This window comes from Stegostoma tigrinum, chromosome 21 (genome assembly GCF_030684315.1).
Source record: "Stegostoma tigrinum isolate sSteTig4 chromosome 21, sSteTig4.hap1, whole genome shotgun sequence".
Classification (NCBI taxonomy): Eukaryota; Metazoa; Chordata; class Chondrichthyes; order Orectolobiformes; family Stegostomatidae; genus Stegostoma; species Stegostoma tigrinum.
The window spans coordinates 13215201-13238936 of record NC_081374.1 but is presented as its reverse complement, the minus strand read 5'-3'; the positions used below and the strand labels follow the sequence as shown (position 1 = coordinate 13238936).

At 47.1% G+C, this 23736-nt stretch overlaps 1 protein-coding gene and 1 long non-coding RNA gene across 2 annotated transcripts in view; one reads left to right on the top strand and one right to left on the bottom strand.

Moving 5' to 3' along the window:
* LOC125462663 (N-fatty-acyl-amino acid synthase/hydrolase PM20D1-like) overlaps positions 1-23074 on the top strand; it is a 78270-nt gene extending 55196 nt beyond the window's left edge. The window contains exons 9-12 of the mRNA XM_059653353.1: positions 14718-14789; positions 17177-17342; positions 19887-19986; positions 21948-23074. Of these exons, the coding sequence (XP_059509336.1) occupies positions 14718-14789; positions 17177-17342; positions 19887-19986; positions 21948-22077 (468 nt within the window). The 3' untranslated portion in view covers positions 22078-23074. The remainder of the gene's footprint in view (positions 1-14717; positions 14790-17176; positions 17343-19886; positions 19987-21947) is intronic.
* Positions 22837-23736, bottom strand: part of LOC132210838 (uncharacterized) — a 59698-nt gene continuing 58798 nt past the window's right edge. Inside the window, exon 4 of the long non-coding RNA XR_009446998.1 lies at positions 22837-23199. This is a non-coding gene — a long non-coding RNA (uncharacterized LOC132210838). The remainder of the gene's footprint in view (positions 23200-23736) is intronic.

Here is a 23736-nt window from a genome sequence, read left to right as displayed (position 1 = left end):
CCTGCAACCTTCGGGTGGCATCATTGTGGCAGTGCAGGAGGCCCATGATGGACATGTCATCAAGAGAATGGGAGGGGGAGTGGAAATGGTTTGCGACTGGGAGGTGCAGTTGTTTGTTGCGAACTGAGCGGAGGTGTTCTGCAAAGCGGTCCCCAAGCCTCCGCTTGGTTTCCCCAATGTAGAGGAAGCCGCACCGGGTACAGTGGATGCAGTATACCACATTGGCAGATGTGCAGGTGAACCTCTGCTTAATGTGGAATGTCATCTTGGGGCCTGGGATGGGGGTGAGGGAGGAGGTGTGGGGACAAGTGTAGCATTTCCTGCGGTTGCAGGGGAAGGTGCCGGGTGTGGTGGGGTTGGAGGGCAGTGTGGAGCGAACAAGGGAGTCACGGAGAGAGTGGTCTCTCCGGAAAGCAGACAGGGGAGGGGATGGAAAAATGTCTTGGGTGTTGGGGTCGGATTGTAAATGGCGGAAGTGTCGGAGGATAATGCGTTGTATCTGGAGATTGGTAGGGTGGTGTGTGAGAACGAGGGGGATCCTCTTGGGGCGGTTGTGGCGGGGACGGGGTGTGAGGGATGTGTCGCGGGAAATGCGGGAGACGCGGTCAAGGGCGTTCTCGATCACCGTGGGGGGAAAGTTGCGGTCCTTAAAGAACTTGGACATCTGGGATGTGCGGGAGTGGAATGTCTTATCGTGGGAGCAGATGCGGCGGAGGCGGAGGAATTGGGAATAGGGGATGGAATTTTTGCAGGAGGGTGGGTGGGAGGAGGTGTATTCTAGGTAGCTGTGGGAGTCGGTGGGCTTGAAATGGACATCAGTTACAAGCTGGTTGCCTGAGATGGAGACTGAGAGGTCCAGGAACGTGAGGGATGTGCTGGAGATGGCCCAGGTGAACTGAAGGTTGGGGTGGAAGGTGTTGGTGAAGTGGATGAACTGTTCGAGCTCCTCTGGGGAGCAAGAGGCAGCGCCGATACAGTCATCAATGTACCGGAGGAAGAGGTGGGGTTTGGGGCCTGTGTAGGTGCGGAAGAGGGACTGTTCCACGTAACCTACAAAGAGGCAGGCATAGCTGGGGCCCATGCGGGTGCCCATGGCCACCCCCTTAGTCTGTAGGAAGTGGGAGGAATCAAAAGAGAAGTTGTTGAGTGTGAGGACGAGTTCAGCTAGGCGGATGAGAGTGTCGGTGGAGGGGGCCTGGTCGGGCCTGCGGGACAGGAAGAAGCGGAGGGCCTTGAGGCCATCTCCATGCGGAATGCAGGTGTACAGGGACTGGACGTCCATGGTGAATATGAGGTGTTGGGGGCCAGGGAATTGGAAGTCCTGGAGGAGGTGGAGGGCGTGGGTGGTGTCACGGACGTAGGTGGGGAGTTCCTGGACCAAAGGGGAGAAAATGGAGTCCAGATAGGTGGAGATGAGTTCGGTGGGGCAGGAGCAGGCTGAGACGATGGGTCGACCAGGGCTGGCAGGTTTGTGGATTTTGGGAAGGAGATAGAAACGGGCCGTGCGGGGTTGGGGAACAATGAGGTTGGAGGCTGTGGGTGGGAGGTCCCCTGAGGTGATGAGGTCGTGAATGGTGTTGGAGATGATGGTTTGGTGCTCGGGTGTGGGGTCATGATCAAGGAGGCGGTAGGAGGTCGTGTCGGAGAGTTGGCGTCTGGCCTCGGCGATGTAGAGGTCAGTGCGCCATACTACCACTGCGCCACCCTTGTCTGCGGGTTTGATGGTGAGGTTGGGGTTGGAGCGGAGGGAGCGGAGGGCTGCCCGTTCTGCGGGGGAGAGGTTGGAGTGGGTGAGAGGGGTGGAGAGGTTGAGGCGGTTAATGTCTCGACGGCAGTTGGAGATGAAGAGGTCGAGGGAGGGTAGGAGGCCTGGGGGTGGTGTCCAGGAGGAGGACTTGTGTTGGAAGCGGGTGAAGGGGTCAGTGGAAGGAGGGTTGGGTTCCCGGTTGAAGAAGTAGGCATGGAGGCGAAGACGGCGGTAAAACTGCTCTATGTCCGACCGTGACTGGTATTCGTTGATGTGTGGTTGTCGGGAGACAAAGGTGAGCCCCTTGCTAAGGACTGACCATTCGTCCTCAGTCAGTGGGAGGTCTGGGGGGATGGTGAAGATTCGGCAGGGCTCAGTGTGGCTGTGTCCTCTGGGGTTGCAGGCTGTGGAGGTTGTGGGCGGAGCGATGAGGTCGTCGGCCGTGGGCGGGGTTCCGTCGGCCATGGGCGGGGTTCCGTCGGCCGTGGGCGGGGTTCCGTCGGCCGTGGGCGGGGTTCCGTCGGCGTCGGCCGTGGGCGGGGTTTCGCCGGCCGTGGGCGGGGTTCCGTCGGCGTCAACCGTGGGCGGGGTTGCGTCGGCGGTTGGAGGATCGGGGTGGGCGGCAGCAGCTGAGGTGAGGGTGGTGTGTGGGCTGTAGTACCTGGACATGGAGGTGGTGACTGCAGCAGCGGTTCCGGAAGTTCTGTGGCCGTTGGAGGCGGATGTGACGTCATCGGTGGGGTCTCCGGCCGTGTCCTCATGGTCAATGGCGGCGGGTGCATGGTGGGGGAGGGGCAGGGACTGAGTCGGGATTTGGGAGGCCCAGGAATCCTCTTGTGGGTGGCAGGGGCCAGTGAGTTTGTTGTACTTACGATTTTTGGTGTCTAGTAAAGCTGAGTGGAACTGGGTGTTCAGTCTGTGGATCCTGCGGAGGATAAAAAACAGCAGGGGTCCTGTGCAGGTCTGGGAGAGGGAGGCCATGAGCTGGGGCAGACTGGATTGCAGTGCCTGGAGGTGCCGGCGCATGGCTGCGAGTGTCTGTTTCAGGACTCGCAGGGAGAACCGCTTCTGAAGGGTTCTGGGTGTAGAGGTGGTCACGGTTGGGGCCAAATTGGGAAGGCTGAAATGTGGACTGTAGTCCCTTGGGGATGATCTGGTTCCGTAGGCAGGTGCTGAGGAAGGTGATGTGCCTGTGGTACCTGGTTTGCTTCAGGACATGGTCGAGCAGTTTCAAGGCCGAAGAGATTACCAGAGAGTTGCAATGGGAGAGAGATTCCCTGAGGTTGGTCCGGAGGGAGGAGGTTTTTATTTTTCGGTGGGGCAGGAGCAGGCTGAGACGATGGGTCGACCAGGGCAGGCAGGTTTGTGGATTTTGGGTTATTTTTCGGTGGGGCAGGAGCAGGCTTTTATTTTTCGGTGGGGCAGGAGCAGGCTATTTCCACCTATCTGGACTCCATTTTCTCCCCTTTGGTCCAGGAACTCCCCACCTACGTCCGTGACACCACCCACGCCCTCCACCTCATCCAGGACTTCCAATTCCCTGGCCCCCAACACCTCATATTCACCATGGACGTCCAGTCCCTGTACACCTGCATTCCGCATGGAGATGGCCTCAAGGCCCTCCGCTTCTTCCTGTCCCGCAGGCCCGACCAGGCCCCCTCCACCGACACTCTCATCCGCCTAGCTGAACTCGTCCTCACACTCAACAACTTCTCTTTTGACTCCTCCCACTTCCTACAGACTAAGGGGGTGGCCATGGGCACCCGCATGGGCCCCAGCTATGCCTGCCTCTTTGTAGGTTACGTGGAACAGTCCCTCTTCCGCACCTACACAGGCCCCAAACCCCACCTCTTCCTCCGGTACATTGATGACTGTATCAGCGCCGCCTCTTGCTCCCCAGAGGAGCTCGAACAGTTCATCCACTTCACCAACACCTTCCACCCCAACCTTCAGTTCACCTGGGCCATCTCCAGCACATCCCTCACCTTCCTGGACCTCTCGGTCTCCATCTCAGGCAACCAGCTTGTAACTGATGTCCATTTCAAGCCCACCGACTCCCACAGCTACCTAGAATACACCACCTCCCACCCACCCTCCTGCAAAAATTCCATCCCCTATTCCCAATTCCTCCGCCTCCGCCGCATCTGCTCCCACGATAAGACATTCCACTCCCGCACATCCCAGATGTCCAAGTTCTTTAAGGACCGCAACTTTCCCCCCACGGTGATCGAGAACGCCCTTGACCGCATTTCCCGCGACACATCCCTCACACCCCGCCCCCGCCACAACCGCCCCAAGAGGATTCCCCTCGTTCTCACACACCACCCTACCAATCTCCGGACACAACGCATTATCCTCCGACACTTCCGCCATTTACAATCCGACCCCAACACCCAAGACATTTTTCCATCCCCTCCCCTGTCGGCTTTCCGGAGAGACCACTCTCTCCGTGACTCCCTTGTTCGCTCCACACTGCCCTCCAACCCCACCACACCCGGCACCTTCCCCTGCAACCGCAGGAAATGCTACACTCGTCCCCACACCTCCTCCCTCACCCCCATCCCAGGCCCCAAGATGACATTCCACATTAAGCAGAGGTTCACCTGCACATCTGCCAATGTGGTATACTGCATCCACTGTACCCGGTGCGGCTTCCTCTACATTGGGGAAACCAAGCGGAGGCTTGGGGACCGCTTTGCAGAACACCTCCGCTCAGTTCGCAACAAACAACTGCACCTCCCAGTCGCAAACCATTTCCACTCCCCCTCCCATTCTCTTGATGACATGTCCATCATGGGCCTCCTGCACTGCCACAATGATGCCACCCGAAGGTTGCAGGAACAGCAACTCATATTCCGCCTGGGAACCCTGCAGCCATATGGTATCAATGTGGACTTCACCAGTTTCAAAATCTCCCCTTCCCCTACTGCATCCCTAAACCAGCCCAGTTCATCCCCTCCCCCCACTGCACCACACAACCAGCCCAGCTCTTCCCCCCCCACCCACTGCATCCCAAAACCAGTCCAACCTGTCTCTGCCTCCCTAACCGGTTCTTCCTCTCACCCATCCCTTCCTCCCACCCCAAGCCGCACCCCCAGCTACCTACTAACCTCATCCCACCTCCTTGACCTGTCTGTCCGTCTTCCCTGGACTGACCTATCCCCTCCCTACCTCCCCACCTACACTCTCTCCACCTATCTTCTTTACTCTCCATCTTCGGTCCGCCTCCCCCTCTCTCCCTATTTATTCCAGTTCCCTCCCCCCATCCCCCTCTCTGATGAAGGGTCTAGGCCCGAAACGTCAGCTTTTGTGCTCCTGAGATGCTGCTTGGCCTGCTGTGTTCATCCAGCCTCACATTTTATTATCTTGGAATCTCCAGCATCTGCAGTTCCCATTATCTCATGTAAGGATGGCAGTTTCCTTCCCTGAAGGATATTACTGAGCCAGATGGGTTTTTCCAACAATTGGCAATGATTGACCAACCGTGGTCATCATCAGATTCTTAATTCCAGATTTTTATTGAATTCAAATTCTGCCATCTGCCATGGTGGGATTTGAACTTGGGTCTGTGAAACAGTACCCCCAGGTCTGTGAATTAACAGTCCAGCAATAACGCCATTTGGCCATCACCTCCCTTTATAATGCAGCTTTAAAGAACAAATGTTATCATGAGTCAAATCAGTCATTTAAGATGATTTTGATTTGTCTGAAGAATTTGCCAACTCCCAACTATAATGACCAGAGGATTTGAATGAACTGCAATAAATTATTTAAGAAATGTCCATTGAGAGCAGAAAAAGATGGTGAGATTTGATAGCGCGCAGAAATGTGGTGCAAGAGTAGGCCGTTCGACCCTTAGCATCTGCTCCAGCATTCAGTATGATCATGGCTGATCCTCTATCCCAGTGCCACATTCCTGTTTTCTCTCCGCATCAAGTTGTTATTATCAGTGGGTGAGTATTTGTAACCTATTGACTGTCCGCAGAACAGTTTCTAAATTTGATGTCATTTTGAAGATTTGAATTGATTTGCATCTTTCACCCATTGCTGAATGGTTTGGAGTATGCTTCCCAAAAAACTGGGCATCTACTGTAACTTTGCACCTTTGGCCACATAGCAGCCCAGATTTTGACAATTCCCCAGGTCAATTTTGACTCAAACTGTCAAACACCATGTCTGGCATTGTCCACTGCAAGCGTTTTTGACTGGATAATCATTCACACCATTCCACAAAGGTTTATTGTAATTCCAAGTTATCAATTGCAACATTTGTTTGAAAGGACACCAGTTTGCTCATGGCATCCAGAAATCCTGGGGACAGGGGAAGATGGGACATTTAGTGTGAATCGATTTTATTCGCAGGATGTGGGTGTCACTTGCTAGGCCAGCATTATTGTCCACTTGTCACTATTGAGAAGTTGTTATTGAGAAGGTCCACCTGTAATCCATTTAGCAATAATTACAATAAAGGCCACCAGGCTCTGTATGACCAGGTACCTTCCACCTCCTCACCCTCTCTTCCAGGCAGTTTTCATGATCAAATATAGACAGTGCTCCTAACCAATGCAAACAATCCTGTTCCTGAAAATATGCCAAGATGCTTGGCACTGTTTCCTGTCTTCTCTGTGTGGCAAAAACTTCCACGAGTGAAGACCATTCATCAGTGACGATCATCAAGCGTAGAGCTTCCCAGTGCAGCCACGCAGCTTAGAGGGAACGTTGCTTGTAACCTATCCTTGTAATAAATAGCAACATAACAAATAGCAAGAGGCCATTCGGCCTTTAAGGTCCGCCCCACCATTCAGTAAAACCGTGGCTGGTCTACCTAAGGCTTCAGCTCTTCTTTCATGCAAGCTCTTACTGGGAAGTGAGTTACTGCCCATTGCTGAGTGCCCTGAGAAGGTAGAAGTGAGTGCCTTCTTGAACCACTGCAGTCCATCTGGTGGTGTTGATACACCCACAGTGCTGCGAGGAAGGGATGTCCAGGTTTCTGGCACAGTGACAGTGAAGAAACAGTGATATATCTCCAAAGCAGGCTAATGTGTGACTTGGAGAAGAACTAACAGATGGTGCAGCCTTTGCTTGCACTTCTGAGGCCTCGCTTTGGAATGTATTGTTAAAGGAGCTTGATGAGTTGCTGCACTGCAAGCCCCCCGAGGCTGGTATGGGCCTCTGCCACTGACTCCAGTCATGGAGGCAGTGAATGTTTACAAGGTGAATGGAATTCAGATCAAGTGGCATCGTCTACCTTGACTCCACAATCCTACCCTTTTCCCATGTCCCATGACGCTCTTAATGGCCAAGAAAGAGCAGGTGGAACATCCCCCCCATAGATCAATCACTGTCACACACCAGATACTCACACATGAGCACCCTGGGCAAACCTAGACTTTTAATCATTAATAGAGATAACAAAGTGTGGAGCTGGATGAACACAGCAGGCCAAGCAGCATCTTAGGTGTTCCTAAGATGCTGCTTGGCCTGCTGTGCTCATCCAGCTCCAGACTTTGTTATCACAGATTCTGCAGCATCTGCTGTTCCCATTATCTCTGGTCACTCCTTTTAATCATTAACCTGATTGAGATCATTGTCAATTACAACCTTACAGATTCTCATGAGCTTGCTTGCCCTAGATAAATTCCTGCAAACATAATGTGGGGGATGAAATGCAAACTGCTCAATAAACCTATCAGTGAAATTTACAGGATACAGTATGGGTAACTCACCTGTATTTTTTTAAATTTGATCTATGTTTCTAATCAACCGGTTCAGCAATGTTGTTCTATGTCTCTAAAACAAGTGAGACTTGAACCCAGCCCTCCTACTTAATTCCATGAATAATCTGGTGAGTGTTGTGTCACTTTGTATCTTCAAAGGGGAGTTGGACTGGTTCCTGTCTGAAGGGAGATCCCATCCCTCATACAACAAGTAGGAATAAAATAATTTAAAGCCTGATCAATGTAGCACCACCGAATAATTTCAAGGCATTTTTTAAATCTCTGTTGACCTTTACCACTGAAAACTCACATCCCAATAGGATCTGGCATGAAAGAAGAGCTGAAGCCTTAGGTAGATCAGCCAGAATTTTACTGAATAGTGGGGCAGACTTGAAAATCTGCACGACAACTGGGGATAGAAAAGGAAAGTCCATTTTCTTTTTATTCAAGGCTTTACTTCTACTGTTGTCATGGCGACTGTTAGTCGGGCCCTTGACTTCCCCCTACAGGCTTCCCCTGCCAGTTGTGTCAGGTAAGAGGAGACTGAGCTGAGTCAACCTTGGGTCACTGAACTCTGCACCCCCAACCCCGTCCCACCCAACTCCAACAGGAAACCATGCCTTGACAGGAAGATCTCAAACCTGAGGGCAACTGTCAGGTTAAGTTAATGACACAGTCTGTAACTGTTTGCAGAGGACGGTCACCAAAGACAGGCCTGACAGAATTCAGTTGGAAGTCAGGCGTAGTTCTCAGAGTATGCCTAGTAGTGTGGCAAAGTGAGCTGTGAGGACGGTGCAGAGAGCTGACAGTGTTATTTGGATAAGATAGTGGGCAAATACACAGCAGATGGAGCGTAATGTGGATAAATGTCAGGTTATCCATTTTAGTAGCAAAAGTAGACAATCAGATTATTATCTAAGTGACAATAGACTGGGGTGGTGATGGTCTAGTGGTGTTATCACTAGCCTGTTAAACCCAAGACCCAGATAATGTTCTGGGCACCAAGACTCAAAGCCTGCCATGACAGATTGTAGAGTTTTAATTCCAGATATTTAAAAAAAAAGTCAAATTCAGAGTCTAATGATGACCATGAACCCATTATCAGGTACCATTTCTGGGACCCAGTTCGAATCCTGCCACTGCAGATGGCAGAATTTGAATTCAATAAAAATCTGGAATTAAGACCATAATTGGTCAACATTGCCGATTGTCATAAAAACCCACTAATGTCCTTTAGGGAAGGAAACTGCCATCCGTACTGGTTCTGGTGTACATGGGACTCCAGACCCATGGCAATGTGGTTGGCTCTTAGCTGCTGTCTGGGATGGGCAGTTAGGGATGTGCAATAAATGCTGGCCTCGCCACGAATAAAGGAGAAGAAGAGACGGGAAAAGGGAGAGCTGAAATATGACCTGTGTGTCCTCACGCACTGGTGACTAAAAGTAGGCAAGGTGCCACAGGCACTGAAAAAGACAAGTGGTATATAGGCCTTTGTAGCAAAGGGATTTGAGTACAAGAACTGGGATGTCTTACTGCAATTGTACAGGGCCTTAGTGAGACTACACCTGGAGAAATGCATATAGATTATCTCCTTATCTGTGGATTCTGGCTATAGAGGGAATGCTGCCTAAGGTTTACCAGACTGATCCCTGGGACTGATAAACGGGGAGATAATGGAACGGTTAGGACTATAATCACGAGAATTTAGAAGAATGACTGACTTCTCATAGACATCTATAAAATTTGAACAAGATTAGACAGGCTAGATGCAGGAAGGACATTCTCAATGACCAGGGAGTAGTCCCTTTTAAGACAGAGATGAGGAGGAATTTCTTCACCCAGGGAGTGGTGAGTCTGTGCAAATCTGTCACAGAAAGCGATTTAATGTTTTCAAGAAGGAGTTTAATTTAGCTCTTAAAGCTAAAGGAATCAAAAGATATGGGAGGAAAATAGGAACAGGGTACTGAGGCGAATGATCAGCCATGCTCATGTTGAATGGCAGACCATCCTTGAAGGGGCCAAATAGCCTGCTCCTGCTGCAATATGCTATGTTTCTATTCTCATACTGTGAGCGCCCTGCAGGATAATAGCCAATGAAAACCATAGATCATTGGTGATGGGGGAGGAGGAGCTGGTATGTTGTGATGGTAGTGTCCCTACCTCTGAGCCAGGGGGCCCGGCTTCATGTCTCATCTGTTCCAGAAATGCATAATGACATCTCTGAACAGAAAGATTAGGAAGTATCTACATCCTCACTGATGCCTGTAGAAGTGGAGACACCCTGGGACCCAGGGCTAAGCCTGCAGTGCTCTGTGAATGCTCTCTCTACCCACATGAGTATATGATATTAATAAAGGCTCCTGTTTTCCAGCATGTGGACAGAACCTCCTCTATCTATAAACCCACAGGATAGGGTGGCATGGCAGCACAATGGTTCGAGCTGCTGCCTCACAGTACCAGGGACCTGAGTTCAGTTCCAGCCTGTGTGGAGTTTGCACATTCTCCCTGTGGGTTTCCACTGGGTTCTCCATTTCCTCCCCCAGTCCAAAGATGAGCAGTGTAGACAGATTAGCCATGCTAAAATGTGCAGGTTAGGTAGGTTAGCCACGGTAAATAGAGGGTCGTGGGGGTAGTGTGGGATGCTTTTCAGAGATTTGGTTCAGACTTGATAGGGTGAATGGCCTCTTTCCATTCTGTAGGGATTCTGGATGAATAGTCGAGAATGCATTTTGTTTTAATTACTGTCCAGGATTGATTACTGCAGTGCTCAAAAGCAGAGACAGAAAATGCTGCAAATACAAATTAGGTCAGTATTTCCAGCATGTTCTGCATATATCAGAGATAATGGGAACTGCAGATGCTGGACAATCCAAGATAATAAAATGTGAGGCTGGATGAACACAGCAGGCCCAGCAGACGCCAACTCTCCGACAAAACCTCCTACCGCCCCCTCGATCATGACCCCACACCCGAGCACCAAACCATCATCTCCAACACCATTCACGATCTCATCACCTCAGGGGACCTCCCACCCACAGCCTCCAACCTCATTGTTCCCCAGCCACGCACGGCCCGTTTCTATCTCCTTCCCAAAATCCACAAACCTGCCTGCCCTGGTCGACCCATCGTCTCAGCCTGCTCCTGCCCCACCGAACTCATCTCCACCTACCTGGACTCCATTTTCTCCCCTTTGGTCCAGGAACTCCCCACTTACGTCCGTGACACCACCCACGCCCTCTACCTCCTCCAGGACTTCCAATTCCCTGGCCCCCAACACCTCATATTCACCATGGACGTCCAGTCCCTATACACCTGCATTCCGCATGCAGATGGCCTCAAGGCCCTCCGCTTCTTCCTGTCCCGCAGGCCCGACCAGTCCCCCTCCACCGACACTCTCATCCGCCTAGCTGAACTCGTCCTCACCCTCAACAACTTCTCTTTTGACTCCTCCCACTTCCTACAGAATAAGGGGGTGGCCATGGGCACCCGCATGGGCCCCAGCTATGCCTGCCTCTTTGTAGGTTACGTGGAACAGTCCCTCTTCTGCACCTACACAGGCCCCAAACCCCACCTCTTCCTCCGGTACATTGATGACTGTATCGGCGCCGCCTCTTGCTCCCCAGAGGAGCTCGAACAGTTCATCCACTTCACCAACACCTTCCATCCCAACCTTCAGTTCACCTGGGCCATCTCCAGCACATCCCTCACCTTCCTGGACCTCTCAGTCTCCATCTCAGGCAACCAGCTTGTAACTGATGTCCATTTCAAGCCCACCGACTCCCACAGCTATCTAGAATACACCTCCTCTCGCCCACCCTCCTGCAAATATTCCATCCCCTATTCCCAATTCCTCCACCTCCGCCGCATCTGCTCCCACGATAAGACATTCCACTCCCGCACATCCCAGATGTCCAAGTTCTTCAAGGACCGCAACTTTCCCCCCACAGTGATCGAGAACGCCCTTGACCGCGTCTCCCGTATTTCCCGCAACACATCCCTCACACTCCGCCCCCGCCACAACCGCCCTAAGAGGATCCTCCTCGTTCTCACACACCACCCTACCAACCTCCGGATACAACGCATCATCCTCCGACACTTTCGCCATTTACAATCCGACCCCGCCACCCAAGACATTTTTCCATCCCCACCCCTGTCTGCTTTCCGGAGAGACCACTCTCTCCGTGACTCCCTTGTTCGCTCCACACTGCCCTCCAACCCCACCACACCCGGCACCTTCCCCTGCAACCGCAGGAAATGCTACACTTGCCCCCACACCTCCTCCCTCACCCCTATCCCAGGCCCCAAGATGACATTCCACATTAAGCAGAGGTTCACCTGCACATCTGCCAATGTGGTATACTGCATCCACTGTACCCGGTGTGGCTTCTTCTACATTGGGGAAACCAAGCGGAGGCTTGGAGACCGCTTTGCAGAACACCTCCGCTCAGTTCGCAACAAACAACTGCACCTCCCAGTCGCAAACCATTTCCACTCCCCCTCCCATTCTCTAGATGACATGTCCATCATGGGCCTCCTGCACTGCCACAATGATGCCACCCGAAGGTTGCAGGAACAGCAACTCATATTCCGCCTGGGAACCCTGCAGCCTAATGGTATCAATGTGGACTTCACCAGTTTCAAAATCTCCCCTTCCCCAACTGCATCCCTAAACCAGCCCAGTTCGTCCCCTCCCCCCACTGCACCACACAACCAGCCCAGCTCTTCCCCCCCACCCACTGCATCCCAAAACCAGTCCAACCTGTCTCTGCCTCCCTAACCGGTTCTTCCTCTCACCCATCCCTTCCTCCCACCCCAAGCCGCACCCCCATCTACCTACTAACCTCATCCCACCTCCTTGACCTGTCCGTCTTCCCTGGACTGACCTATCCCCTCCCTACCTCCCCACCTATACTCTCTCCACCTGTCTTCTTTACTCTCCATCTTCAGTCCGCCTCCCCCTCTCTCCCTATTTATTCCAGTTCCCTCTCCCCATCCCCCTCTCTGATGAAGGGTCTAGGCCCGAAACGTCAGCTTTTGTGCTCCTGAGATGCTGCTTGGCCTGCTGTGTTCATCCAGCCTCACATTTTATTGTTCTGCATATATATCGGTTTTGCAGCAACTGTAGTTTGCCTTTGAAATCATGCCAAGATATAAGACTGTGGTACAGTTCTAGAGATATGATGATCTTAGAAGAGATTTTAATTTACCCCGATAGTGATAAAATTACTATCTAAAGAATTAAGGTAAGATTGATATCTTCTCTTAACTTAGAGGAAGAACACTGACTCAATAACTGTTCCTCCTCCCGCATTTTTAATCCTCTTGAATTATTGCAGACAGGTACATGTTGAATTGTTTTGGAAACATTTGCTAACAATGCGAAATGTAACTATTGACATCATGATGTTCTGTAGGAGATCCCAATCACCAGTATTGTTCGCCTAGAAATTTTTGTTTGCAGAAATGAGAAAATCTATGAGCAATTTGCATCCCTGAATCTAAAGCCTCTCCTGGATTTGAAGCAAGCAGCAGTATAGCGAGATCAGATTGAGATACCCAATTAATTATCATTCATCCAACCAACAATAATGCAAGCTGTTTAAATAAAGACTGGTTTCAAAACCAGGTTGATAGATAAGCTTTGGTGTGTCATAGGTGATTGACAATATTGCACCTGCTGATTTTTCTGTTGTTTTGGGCTTCCATTAAGGGATTTGTTCAAACATGCAGCTGTCATCAGTATTGAGTCAACACACTGAATTTATCTCAGCACTTTCTTTCACTCTGGTGCTTTCTCTTTGTGTGTGTGTCTCTCCCTCTCTTTCAATTTGTCTCTCATTTGGCCCACTTTCATCTTGCTTTTTCACACTGTTTTTCTCTGATGATGGTGCAGTGGTAATGTCACTGGAATAATATACCAGCAAACCCAGGTTAATGTTTTGGGGATAAAGATTCAGGTCCCATCACAGCAGATGATGAAATTTGCATTTATTAAAAGTTAGCTAAATGAGACCTTTTCTGCGCTGTATGAGTCTATAACTGTCGTAAAATCTGGTCTGGTTCACTTGTGTCCTTTACCTGTACTGACCTACAAAGACTCAGAACTACAGTAGTGTGGTTGACTCTTAACTGCCGTCTAGGAAATTAGGGGTAGGCAAGTGGTACCTGCATCCTGCAAATGAGTGAAAGTAAAATTTCTGTCTCATCCTTGTTCACTTTCTAGCCTCACTGATTGCTGCTCTTCATTAAAAACACAGGAATATTGTGGCTACTTCTGGACATAGCAGATTAGATGGAATGTACATCTTCAGAGCACATACAAAAAGATTTGACAACATTTCCAGGGATGGGATCTTAAGTTATGTGGACTGGAGAAGCTGAGGGTATTCTCCTTGCAGAAGTGAAAGTTAGGGTAATACTTCAGAAAGTGTTCAAAACATCGAGAGGGTCTGGACAAGAGTAGCTGGGGAGAAACTATATTCATTGGTAAAAGGATCATGAACCAGAGAAACACTGATTTAAAACCATTGGCAAAAGAACCAAAGGGACCATGTGAGAAAATTGTTTTCCAACCTGATTAGTTAGGATCTGGATTACACTGCCAGATTCAGTCATACTTTTCAAAAGGGAATTGGATCAATGTTTGAGTGGGAAAAAATTCAGCGTCATAGGGACACAAACAGTTAGTTTGGAATTTAGCAATTTCTGTTTACATGAGGCAGTTTGGTATCCCATTATACGCACCGCTGAAGAGCATGTCCCAGCAACTACAGTGAAACTGACTCTCAGTCTGACTGTTTAACCAATCTGCATAAGCACCAGTGTCTGTGTGGGACAAATAGGCTTCAACTCCTGACCACCAGAGCAATAACGTTATTTTCACTCACTTACACTGTCCTATTTAGTGCAGTTAGCTCAGTTGGCTGGGTGGCTGGTTTGTAAAGTGGAGTGATGCCCACAGCGCAAGTTTAATTCCTACACTGGCTGAGGTTACCAGGACTGTTCAATCTCTTCCCTCACCTATGTCATGGTGTACCTCAGGTTAAACCACCACCAGTCAACTCTTATGAAAAGCAACCCAATGGTCGCTGGGACAATGGTGACTTCGCGATCCAGAATAAGTCACAGGTTGGAACAGATCTTGTTTTGCATGTCCCAGAGTTTGCATTGCCTTGTGTATATAGTCGGTGAAAAGTTGCTGCAATTTCATTAAGTATTCCATGTCAATGTTGTTCTTGTTCTTTTCTGTTCAGGAGAATGTGATAGCTCCTTTCGCGAGGGCAACTGTGAACTTCCGGCTCCATCCAGCCCACACTCTGGATCAGGTATTCAGAATGTGAATTGGGAATGATTCTAAATGCAAACTCCAGCCTTAATTATCATCTGGTTGCAGAGGTGGAACTCGCAGCAGATTGAGAGACTCTTGTGGCACAGGGGTAGCACCCCTAATTCTGAGCTAGGAGGCCCGATTCAAATCCCACCTGCTCCAGAGGTATGTCTTAACATCTCTGAACAGGTTGATTAGTAAAAGATATTGGAGCCAGATAGGTCAGTGATATTTCATCACCAGCCAATGTGCTGGCGTCTAGTTCTGCCTTATGTCAAGCCCAGATCAGGGGCGATGTAGAAGGGGTTGAGGGAAGTGGGTATAACAGCTATCTGCTTGGATGCAATAGAAAGCCAACAAAGAAAAGGATTTATTCAGCATAGAATCTCTACAGCATGCAACCAGGCCATTTGGCCCATCAACTCCACACCAACCCTCTGAACAGCGTTTCACTCTACCCAATAACCTCACAATTCCCATGGCCAATCCACCTAACCAGTGCATCTTGGGAAACCAGTTCAGACACAGGGAGAACATACAAACTCCACACAGCTACCTGAGGGTGGAATTGAACCCTGGTCCCAGGTGCTGTGAGGCAGCAGGTCTTAACCACTGAGCCATCATGCAGCCCCAAGACCACCCTGAACACACCATTTGGAATTTTACCCACTACAATTGAAATACAGCCAGTGGACGGAGTTGGCAGATCTTGGAAGGAGAGGTGACATGACAGAACACAGCTCACTCCCTGCACTCATGATGACCACACATCCACCATTGCAGTCAATCTATGATGATGGCCTAGCCAACACATTTGTGAAATCACTTTGGAGAGCACCTCCATCGTGAGACACCTCTTTCTCCTACCTACCTCAGCAGGTTCTGCCTCTGACGATGAGGCGACCAACCCCTGTGTGCAGGAGGACCACCTGTTGGCCTTCAAGCCTCTGGAGCCTACCCACTGTTCTTAATTGGACATGGTGCATCAAGCTGCTATTTAAAGCATCGCCGCCTTCTCCAAATTCACCCTCTGCTTCACAGAGCCAGTGTGTGTGGGCATTTGACTTAAGTCTCCTTCCGATAATGTGATTAAGATCCAACTACTCCTTATTTTAATTGGAAGCAATTCTTATCAACTGTAACTGATGTTAACACACATGGCCTATAACTTCGGAAATAATCTTGCAGTGTCCTTTGGTGAATTTTCTCAAAATCCTTTCACTAATGCTTGGTCAAAATTGTGTACAGTCTCGGGTTAGGGGTTGGCTGCCACTGGAACTCTGACCTCCAAAGCCAGGGATTATGGGTTCAAGCCCCACCTGGGATGATGGTATGGTGTAGGCTTGAGGGGTTAAATTGATTTGCTCCTAATTCATGCCCAATACATAAGCCTTTTTTCTTATAATTTTATCAGTAAGGGAATTACAGGTTGTGGGGAAAAGGCAAGGACGTGGAGCTGAGAACTATCCAATCAGCTATGATCTTAGTGAATGGTAGAGCTGACTCAATGGGCTGAATGGTCTACTTCCGCTCTTAGTTCCTACAGAGACTCTCAGGAGAATTCAACTCCCATTTTGTAATGTTCTGCAGTAATGGGTTCCTTAAAGACCATGATATCTCTTTGTGGATGTGGTTCACTATCATCTACAGAGCATCAAAAAACAGATGAATGAATGGTAACATTTTTCCATTGCAGCCATGTATCTACCCACATGTTCACTTGACTAAGTGATGGCCCATTTGCCTCTGATTCAGAAGGTTGTGGGTTAAAAATTCCCTCCATGTGCATGAGTGCCAAGCCAAAGCTAACACTCTAGTGTCAAAGTGAAGACATGCCACACAGTCAGAGGTACTGTTTCTGGATGGAACATTAAACTGTGTCTCTCCCAACTTTCTGATTGTGAATGTGTGCTACTATTTGAAGAGCAGAAGAGTTTCTCATTGTCTTGGCCAAAATTTATACCTCAATTAATAATCACCAAAATGTAGGAACTAGGCAGTCATTGTTACTCTCTTTAGGACCTTCCAATCTGCAGATTGGTTCCCATTTATGATCGATGTCCATTAATTCCAATTGATCAGTCTCAGTTGTAATGCACCCTTCCCTATATGGTCTTACTGATATTTGCTGGTCAGGCTTACGCACGGAAAACAGAACATACCATTGAATGAGGGGTATCACAATGCAACTGGCATTCAATAATAAGATCGGGCTGCTATGTTTGTGTTTCAAATTCCACATTCCCATCCAACATCGATAACCTTTTGACTCTCTAGTTTAACAAAAATCTATCTACCTCTGTCTTAAAAATGACCCCATTCCCTTCACCTTCTAAAGCAGAGAGCTCAATCACTTAATATACATTAAATATATGTTCTTTCCAGCTGCTCCAGCAAATTCAGCATATTATTTCTGATGAACGAGTGAAGATTGAAGTTCTGCAGCTCTATCCCTCACTCCCAATGAGTTCTTATGATGATACTTCATTCGGCTATCAACTTATCAAAGGAACCATTCAAAATGTTTTCCCTGAAGTAGCTGTTGCTCCAGGTAAAAAAACTTCCTGAACTCAATGTCTACTGTCACATTTAGATTAAAGTAATTGTAATGTCTGGAATCACACAGAGAGACATTGTCCTGCAGCTTCTCCATCTCCTGATAAAACATCCAGAAATCCTCCAAATTTCATGAGGGACGCCATCAGGACTTGTGACTCAAGCATCTTTAAAGTCTGGTTTGATGCATCATAGTCTTTCATTATTGTGGAAATGTAGCTCACAAATTATTAACAACTGTAAAAAACAGCAGAACAATACCTGAGGCCTAGTTTGATCAAAACATCAATCTGGTCTGGAAAAATCTGGAGCTAAGTACATGCGAGCCTCTGTGACAAAATATCTGTAGGTTTGCCAGAGGTTAACAAGCCCAATGCAACTCCTCTTGAACTCTTCCTAATTTTTCAACCTTAAGCCAGGCAGGCGGCACAGTGGCTCAGTGGCTAGCGCTGCTGCCTCACAGCACCAGACACCCAGCTTTTATTCCACTCGCAGCTGGCAGTCTGTGTGGAGTTTGCACGTTCTCTCTGTGTTGGCATGAGTTTCCTTCGGGTGCTCCAGTTTCCTCCCATAATCCAAAGATGTGCAGGTAGGTGGATTGGCCATGTTAAATTTCCTTGTAGTGTCCAGGGATGAGTAGGCTTACGTGGGTTAACCATGGTGGGGATGTGTAGGTCTGGGTGGGATGCTGTTTGGAGGGTCAGTGTATACTTGATCGCCAAGATGGTCTCTATCTGTATTGTCGGGATTTCTAAGTCTTCAATACATTCACCTCATTGGTGGCCACATACATACAAAAGGTGACAGTCAAGAAAGCACAACAATGCAGGCGGCTTAGGAAATTCGGCATGTCCATAAGGACTCTCACCAACTTTTATAGATGCACCACAGAAAGCATACTGTCCAGGTACATAATAGCCTGGTGTGACAACTGCTCTGCCCAGAATCGTAAGAAACTACAGAAAGTTGTGTGCACAGCCCAGACCGTCACAGAAGCCAACGCCAACACCTGATCCGTGGAGTCCATTTACACATCTCCTTGCCGAGGAAAGGCTGTGAACGTCATCAAAACCCATCCCACCATGGTAATGCTCTCCTGCAACCTCTTCCATTGTGCAGAAGATACAGAAGCTTGAACACACGTACCAACAGGTTCAAGAACAGCTTCTTCCCTGCTGTTATTAGACTGATGGATGGACTGTCTAATTTCAAATAATGTCGATCTTGTTTGTGTTGATCTTGCTTCATGCACATCCTGTGCAGTCTAGCCTGTATGCCTTACTCTGTGAAAGTTTTCTTCATGCTATGATTTGTATGTCCTGACTTACAATGATCTGTCTGTACCACTTGTAAACAAAGCTTTTCACTGTACTTCGGTACACATGACAATAAATCAAATCAGTTCAAATCAAATCAAAACCTATGAATTAGGGACAAGATTAGGCCATTTGAGCCTGCATTGCCATTCAATAAGATCATAGCTAATCTGATTTCCACACTTGGCTTTAGCCTTGATAATCTTTTATCTTTTTATTCATCAAAAATCTTTTTCCTTCTGCCTGAAATGTAATCAAAGTCTCACCAGATATTTTTAATGACTAATCTTCAGGTTCCAGAATTCCTCCCTGCATGTCTTCCCATCCCTTTCCTTCTTCAAAGCTGTCCATACAACTAATTTCTTTGACCACATTTTTGATCAACTCTACAAACATACACTCATGGGGCTCGGGGGCAATTATTTCCCCCTTATTCTTCAGCAAACACCCAACAAATGCAAACACTTTTCTACTTTTAAGTGAACAACACACTGCAAGGGTTTCCTGTCCTTGTTTATGTTACATTACATTCATTCACGTTCAGTTGCATCTACCATTTGGCTACCAAACAACCCAAATGTCTTCCTGAAATCTTTGACAGCCCTTTCCACTGTCTTTGTACCATCATTACAAGCAAGATAGGATCATCTGTACATGCCATGTGTAGCACAGAACCTTAGGATATGCCGTACCCAGTCATAGTCTAACTCAAGCTTCACACTAACTCTTTCCCTCTGTCAACCATTTTCAATTATTGCTGCTGCACATTCTCTCATGACAGTGTTGGATTTTTTTAACCAGTTTCTGGCATGATATCAAATTGAGTGTTTGTGAAAATACACATACAGTTCGAGATTATGGATTTCCACAAGGTTTGTCTAATCTTTGACAGTCATGTGATGGAAACCTTTTTGAGATAAGGGGGGCTTTTGCCCATGAACACTGGTTTTCAGGAGATCCATCAATCTCCTGGCAAAGTAGATTGGAAAGATCAATGGAAGTTAGTAGTCTATCTACCACACAGCATGAATATATCTGGTTGATCACCTTACTTAAAAAAAAGTATTGAAATTTTCAAATGTGGCTTACTTTGAACAAATGGGTAAGAATCAATGTCCAGTGCAGAAGTGATGTTAATAGTTTGTTGTTTAAACAATGAAGGCCAAGAATCTTAAGAGATACACAGCCCGGTACTTGCTAATTATTTTCTTAACTTCTATTAGGTTTGTGCATCGCAAATACAGATACCAGGCACTACCAGAAACTGACCAAGGAACTCTACAGATTTATTCCAATGATATTGAAGCAAGAAGACCTAGCTCGGTAAGAAGTCATCTCAATGATATTAATCAACTTTCAACCCTTTTGATCTAGAGCTCCAAGCCTAGCTTGTCTGCCGTTAAGTAATTCTCGGTCATTGCCTTATGTTGAAGAAGGCTGGTACAGTGAATGTGGTAGCCTAGCAAGTGGCTTGGTCACTCTGAGGAGAGTCAATACACTGTTAGCCCTGATTCATTATAATTACAGCAGAGAATAATTTGCTAACTTTGTACAAGGGTACGGGACAGATTGATTTGGTATATGCTTTCTTTCCAAGGACTTTCTGTACAACATTATGAATTCTTTTTGCTGCTTCCATGCAATTGCACTTTAAAACCTTGAGTTCTGCCGTGACTTTTAATTCTTGCTCAATGCTTAACTAACTCGATATTTCCAATTGGCTGTTTATATCTAAAAGCCCTATTTTTATTCTTGCATGGATATGAGTGTTGCTGGCTGGGCCAGCATTTATTGCCCATCCCTAATTGGCCTTGGGAAGGTAGTGATGAGCTGCTTTCTTGAGCTGCTGCAATCTGTTTAGTGCAGGTACACCCACAGTGCTATGAGGGAAGAAGTTCCAGGATTTTGAACCAGCAACAATGAAGAAATAGTGATAAATTTTCAAGTCAAGGTGGCATGTAGCTTGGAAGGAAACTTGCAGGTGATGGTATTCCCCTGTATCTGCTGCCCTTTATATGTGGTGGACACCATGTGATTGGTGGGTATTGTCTAAGGAGCCTTGTTGAGTTGCTGCAGTGCATTTTGTAGATGGTACACATTGCTGCCACTGAACATTGGTAATGAGTGGCATGAATGTTTAAGGCGGTGAATACAGTGCCAGTTAAACATGTTGCTGTGTCCTGGTTGGTATTGAGCTTCTGGCATTTTGTTGGAGATGATGGAAAGACTGTGGGGAGTCTGATTCAGAAGCAGATTGTTGGTCTTTCTAGTCTGCCACCTTAACTTATTATGTGCTATCTTAGCTCACCTTAGCACACCAGCTGTGTCATTCTTACTATTGGAAGGGGTTAAAATACCAGTCTCACATTTTTGGTTCTTGAACCCAGTGACGTTAAGTACATTTCCCTGCCATGTTCATCCCCTTGCCCTTCTTGAAGCAGTTTTGTTTTTATTTTGCCAAGCATTGATCCACAGGTACTAAACAAACAGCTAAATGAATGAGCCACTTGTGTTTTCAATGGACTATTTGACCTTGAACATCTACGCACGCAATGTCCGCCCTGGCTGAGTTTAAACAGGGATCAACACTCGGTGATCCAGAGCAGGGGCCCTGGATAATTATTCTGAACTGGCGTCCTTGAGGCTGCTCTTGCAGCCACTGTATTTAAATGGTGAGCCCAGTTCAGTTTTTAGTCAGTGGCAATACCTTGGATGTTGATAATGAGAGATTCAGTGATGGAGACACCATTGAGTATCAAGAGGCAGTGACTTGATTGTCTCTTATCTTTAAGGTTATCATTTCTAAGTCCTTGTGTATGGTGAATTTATCACTTACCGAACCAAACTTGAATATTATACACTTCTTGCTGCTTAATGAGCATGGACTGCTTCAGTATCTGAGGAGTCACAAATGGTAGTGAATATAATGCAGTCATCAGCAAATATCTGTGGTCCTTATGATGGAGGGAAGGCCATTGATAAAACAGCTAAAAATAGTTGGATTTACTACACTCCCCTGAGGAACTCCTGCAGGGAGATCCTGGAGCTGAAATGATTGGCCTCCAACAAACACAACTACTTTCCTTTGGGCCAGATATGATCCAGTCAATGGAGAGATTTCTCCTTGATTCCCGTTGACTCAAGTTTTGGCAAGGCTCCTTGATCCCATGTAATGAAGTCAGGAGCTGAGTGGCCCTTACACAATAACTCATACAGTCATTCTCACAAGCAATGGATTATTCTTTAAATTAGCACTTTTTTTCTTCATCTCTCTATCTCTTTAGGGTACACGGTGTGAATGAAAGAATATCAATAAAGAACTATGAAGAAATTGTGAAGTTCTATTTCCGGCTACTGCAGAACTCTGATCTAAGCAGTCTACCATCTCCCCACGTTCCCTCTTGTGACCTGTAGAAAGTTCCCGGATTGGCATGGACTGCTTTCTCTGGGATCTACCAGCATAACCTATGTTGCAAATACTCCCATAACATTCACACAAAATCCAACTAAAATTCAACCACACATATTTACCTCTCAATCTTGTCAGAGAGTGGACAACGCGTCTTAATTTTGCAGACTTATGGGCATGTGTGATTAGCACAACTAATATAAGGAATGAGAATTGTGAAACATCTCAATGACTCGATGTGTGAAACAGGGTTTATCCTCTGGTTTGAGTTGAATTGGTTTATTGTGCTTAGACTCAGAAAGGTAGGGAGAGCATGGTGGATGTGGGTGGTGGGGATTGGAAAGATGGGAAAAGAATGAGCCAGGGTTACCAGTTCCTGATACGACACAGTAGCCCTGAGCTGGAAATGTTAATGTGTGGCTGATGCTGGGTAGGGAAGGTTACACATTTACATTCGCCTGTAAATGTGAATGGTAGAAAGGAAGCACATGTACTGGACAAGTATTGTCTCTTTTAGAGCTGCATCAGCAACTACTACAGTGATGATCCAAGAGATATATAGCAACAAATATTAGAAAAGAGTTGAAAAGACCATTACAAAGTATGCTGATACCTACAAATTACAACTGCATTTAATCAACATGGTGATATGAATACATCGAAATGCATATGTATACATATTGTCATCTGCCTGAGAGAATGTTCCTACTGGATTTTTCCGTGTGGTAAATAACATTATCCAACACCTTTTACAGGCGATGCAGTTTGTGGAATTATGTTTAATGAAATAATCTTAATAATAGTTTCCCAGAAATATTTATATAATTATTCAGGGTAGTCACAATGAAAGCCTATATTTAAAAATGATTTATACATGAATTATAAAGGGGCCGATTGAGTCAGGAAAATTCTTCAATGCCATTCTTGTGGCTTCACAACACTATGTTTTCTTTTTGCCAGAACAGTATTAAATTTATTGCATAAATAAAGACATATTTGAAACCTGGTTATATTGCTGTTTTATTCTGTGAAGTAAAAGGATACGAATTGTTGAATATATGAGGCAGGAGGCTCATTTTGGAACAGAAACAGCAATTGCTGGAGAGAGTCAACAGGTCTGGCAGTATCTGTGGAGAGAATGCACGTTAATATTTTGAGTTCAGTGACCGTCTTTGGCTTCTTAACCCAAGAAGGGTCACTGTATTTGAAACATTAACTCTGCTTTCCACCAGACTTGGCAATTTCTGTTTCAGATTCCCAGCCTCCACAGTTCTGTGTTTTATATTAGTGCATATGGCATCTTGTTTTCCTCTGCTGCTTGTTTTTAACTCATCTTTGTTGGATCCATAATTTCACAATCTATGGAACTATCATGAAAAACAGTAGCAGGAGTAGTCCATTCAGCCCCTCAAGGTTGCTACCCCTTTCAACAAGCTTATGACTAAACTGATTGTAGCTTTAAACTGCAGTTCCCTGCCTGTCCCACTTGAATCACTTACACATCAAAATCTGTATGATCTGCATTCAAATCTCAGCCTAATTTTCCTTCAAGCAATTTACGTCTTGTGACCATTGCGTATGCTTCTACTCTTCTCAAAGTGGTCACAAGCAGGTCTCATGAAAGCCAATTAGTGCTGTGGTGTCCCAGGGCAGGTTCTTGCAGC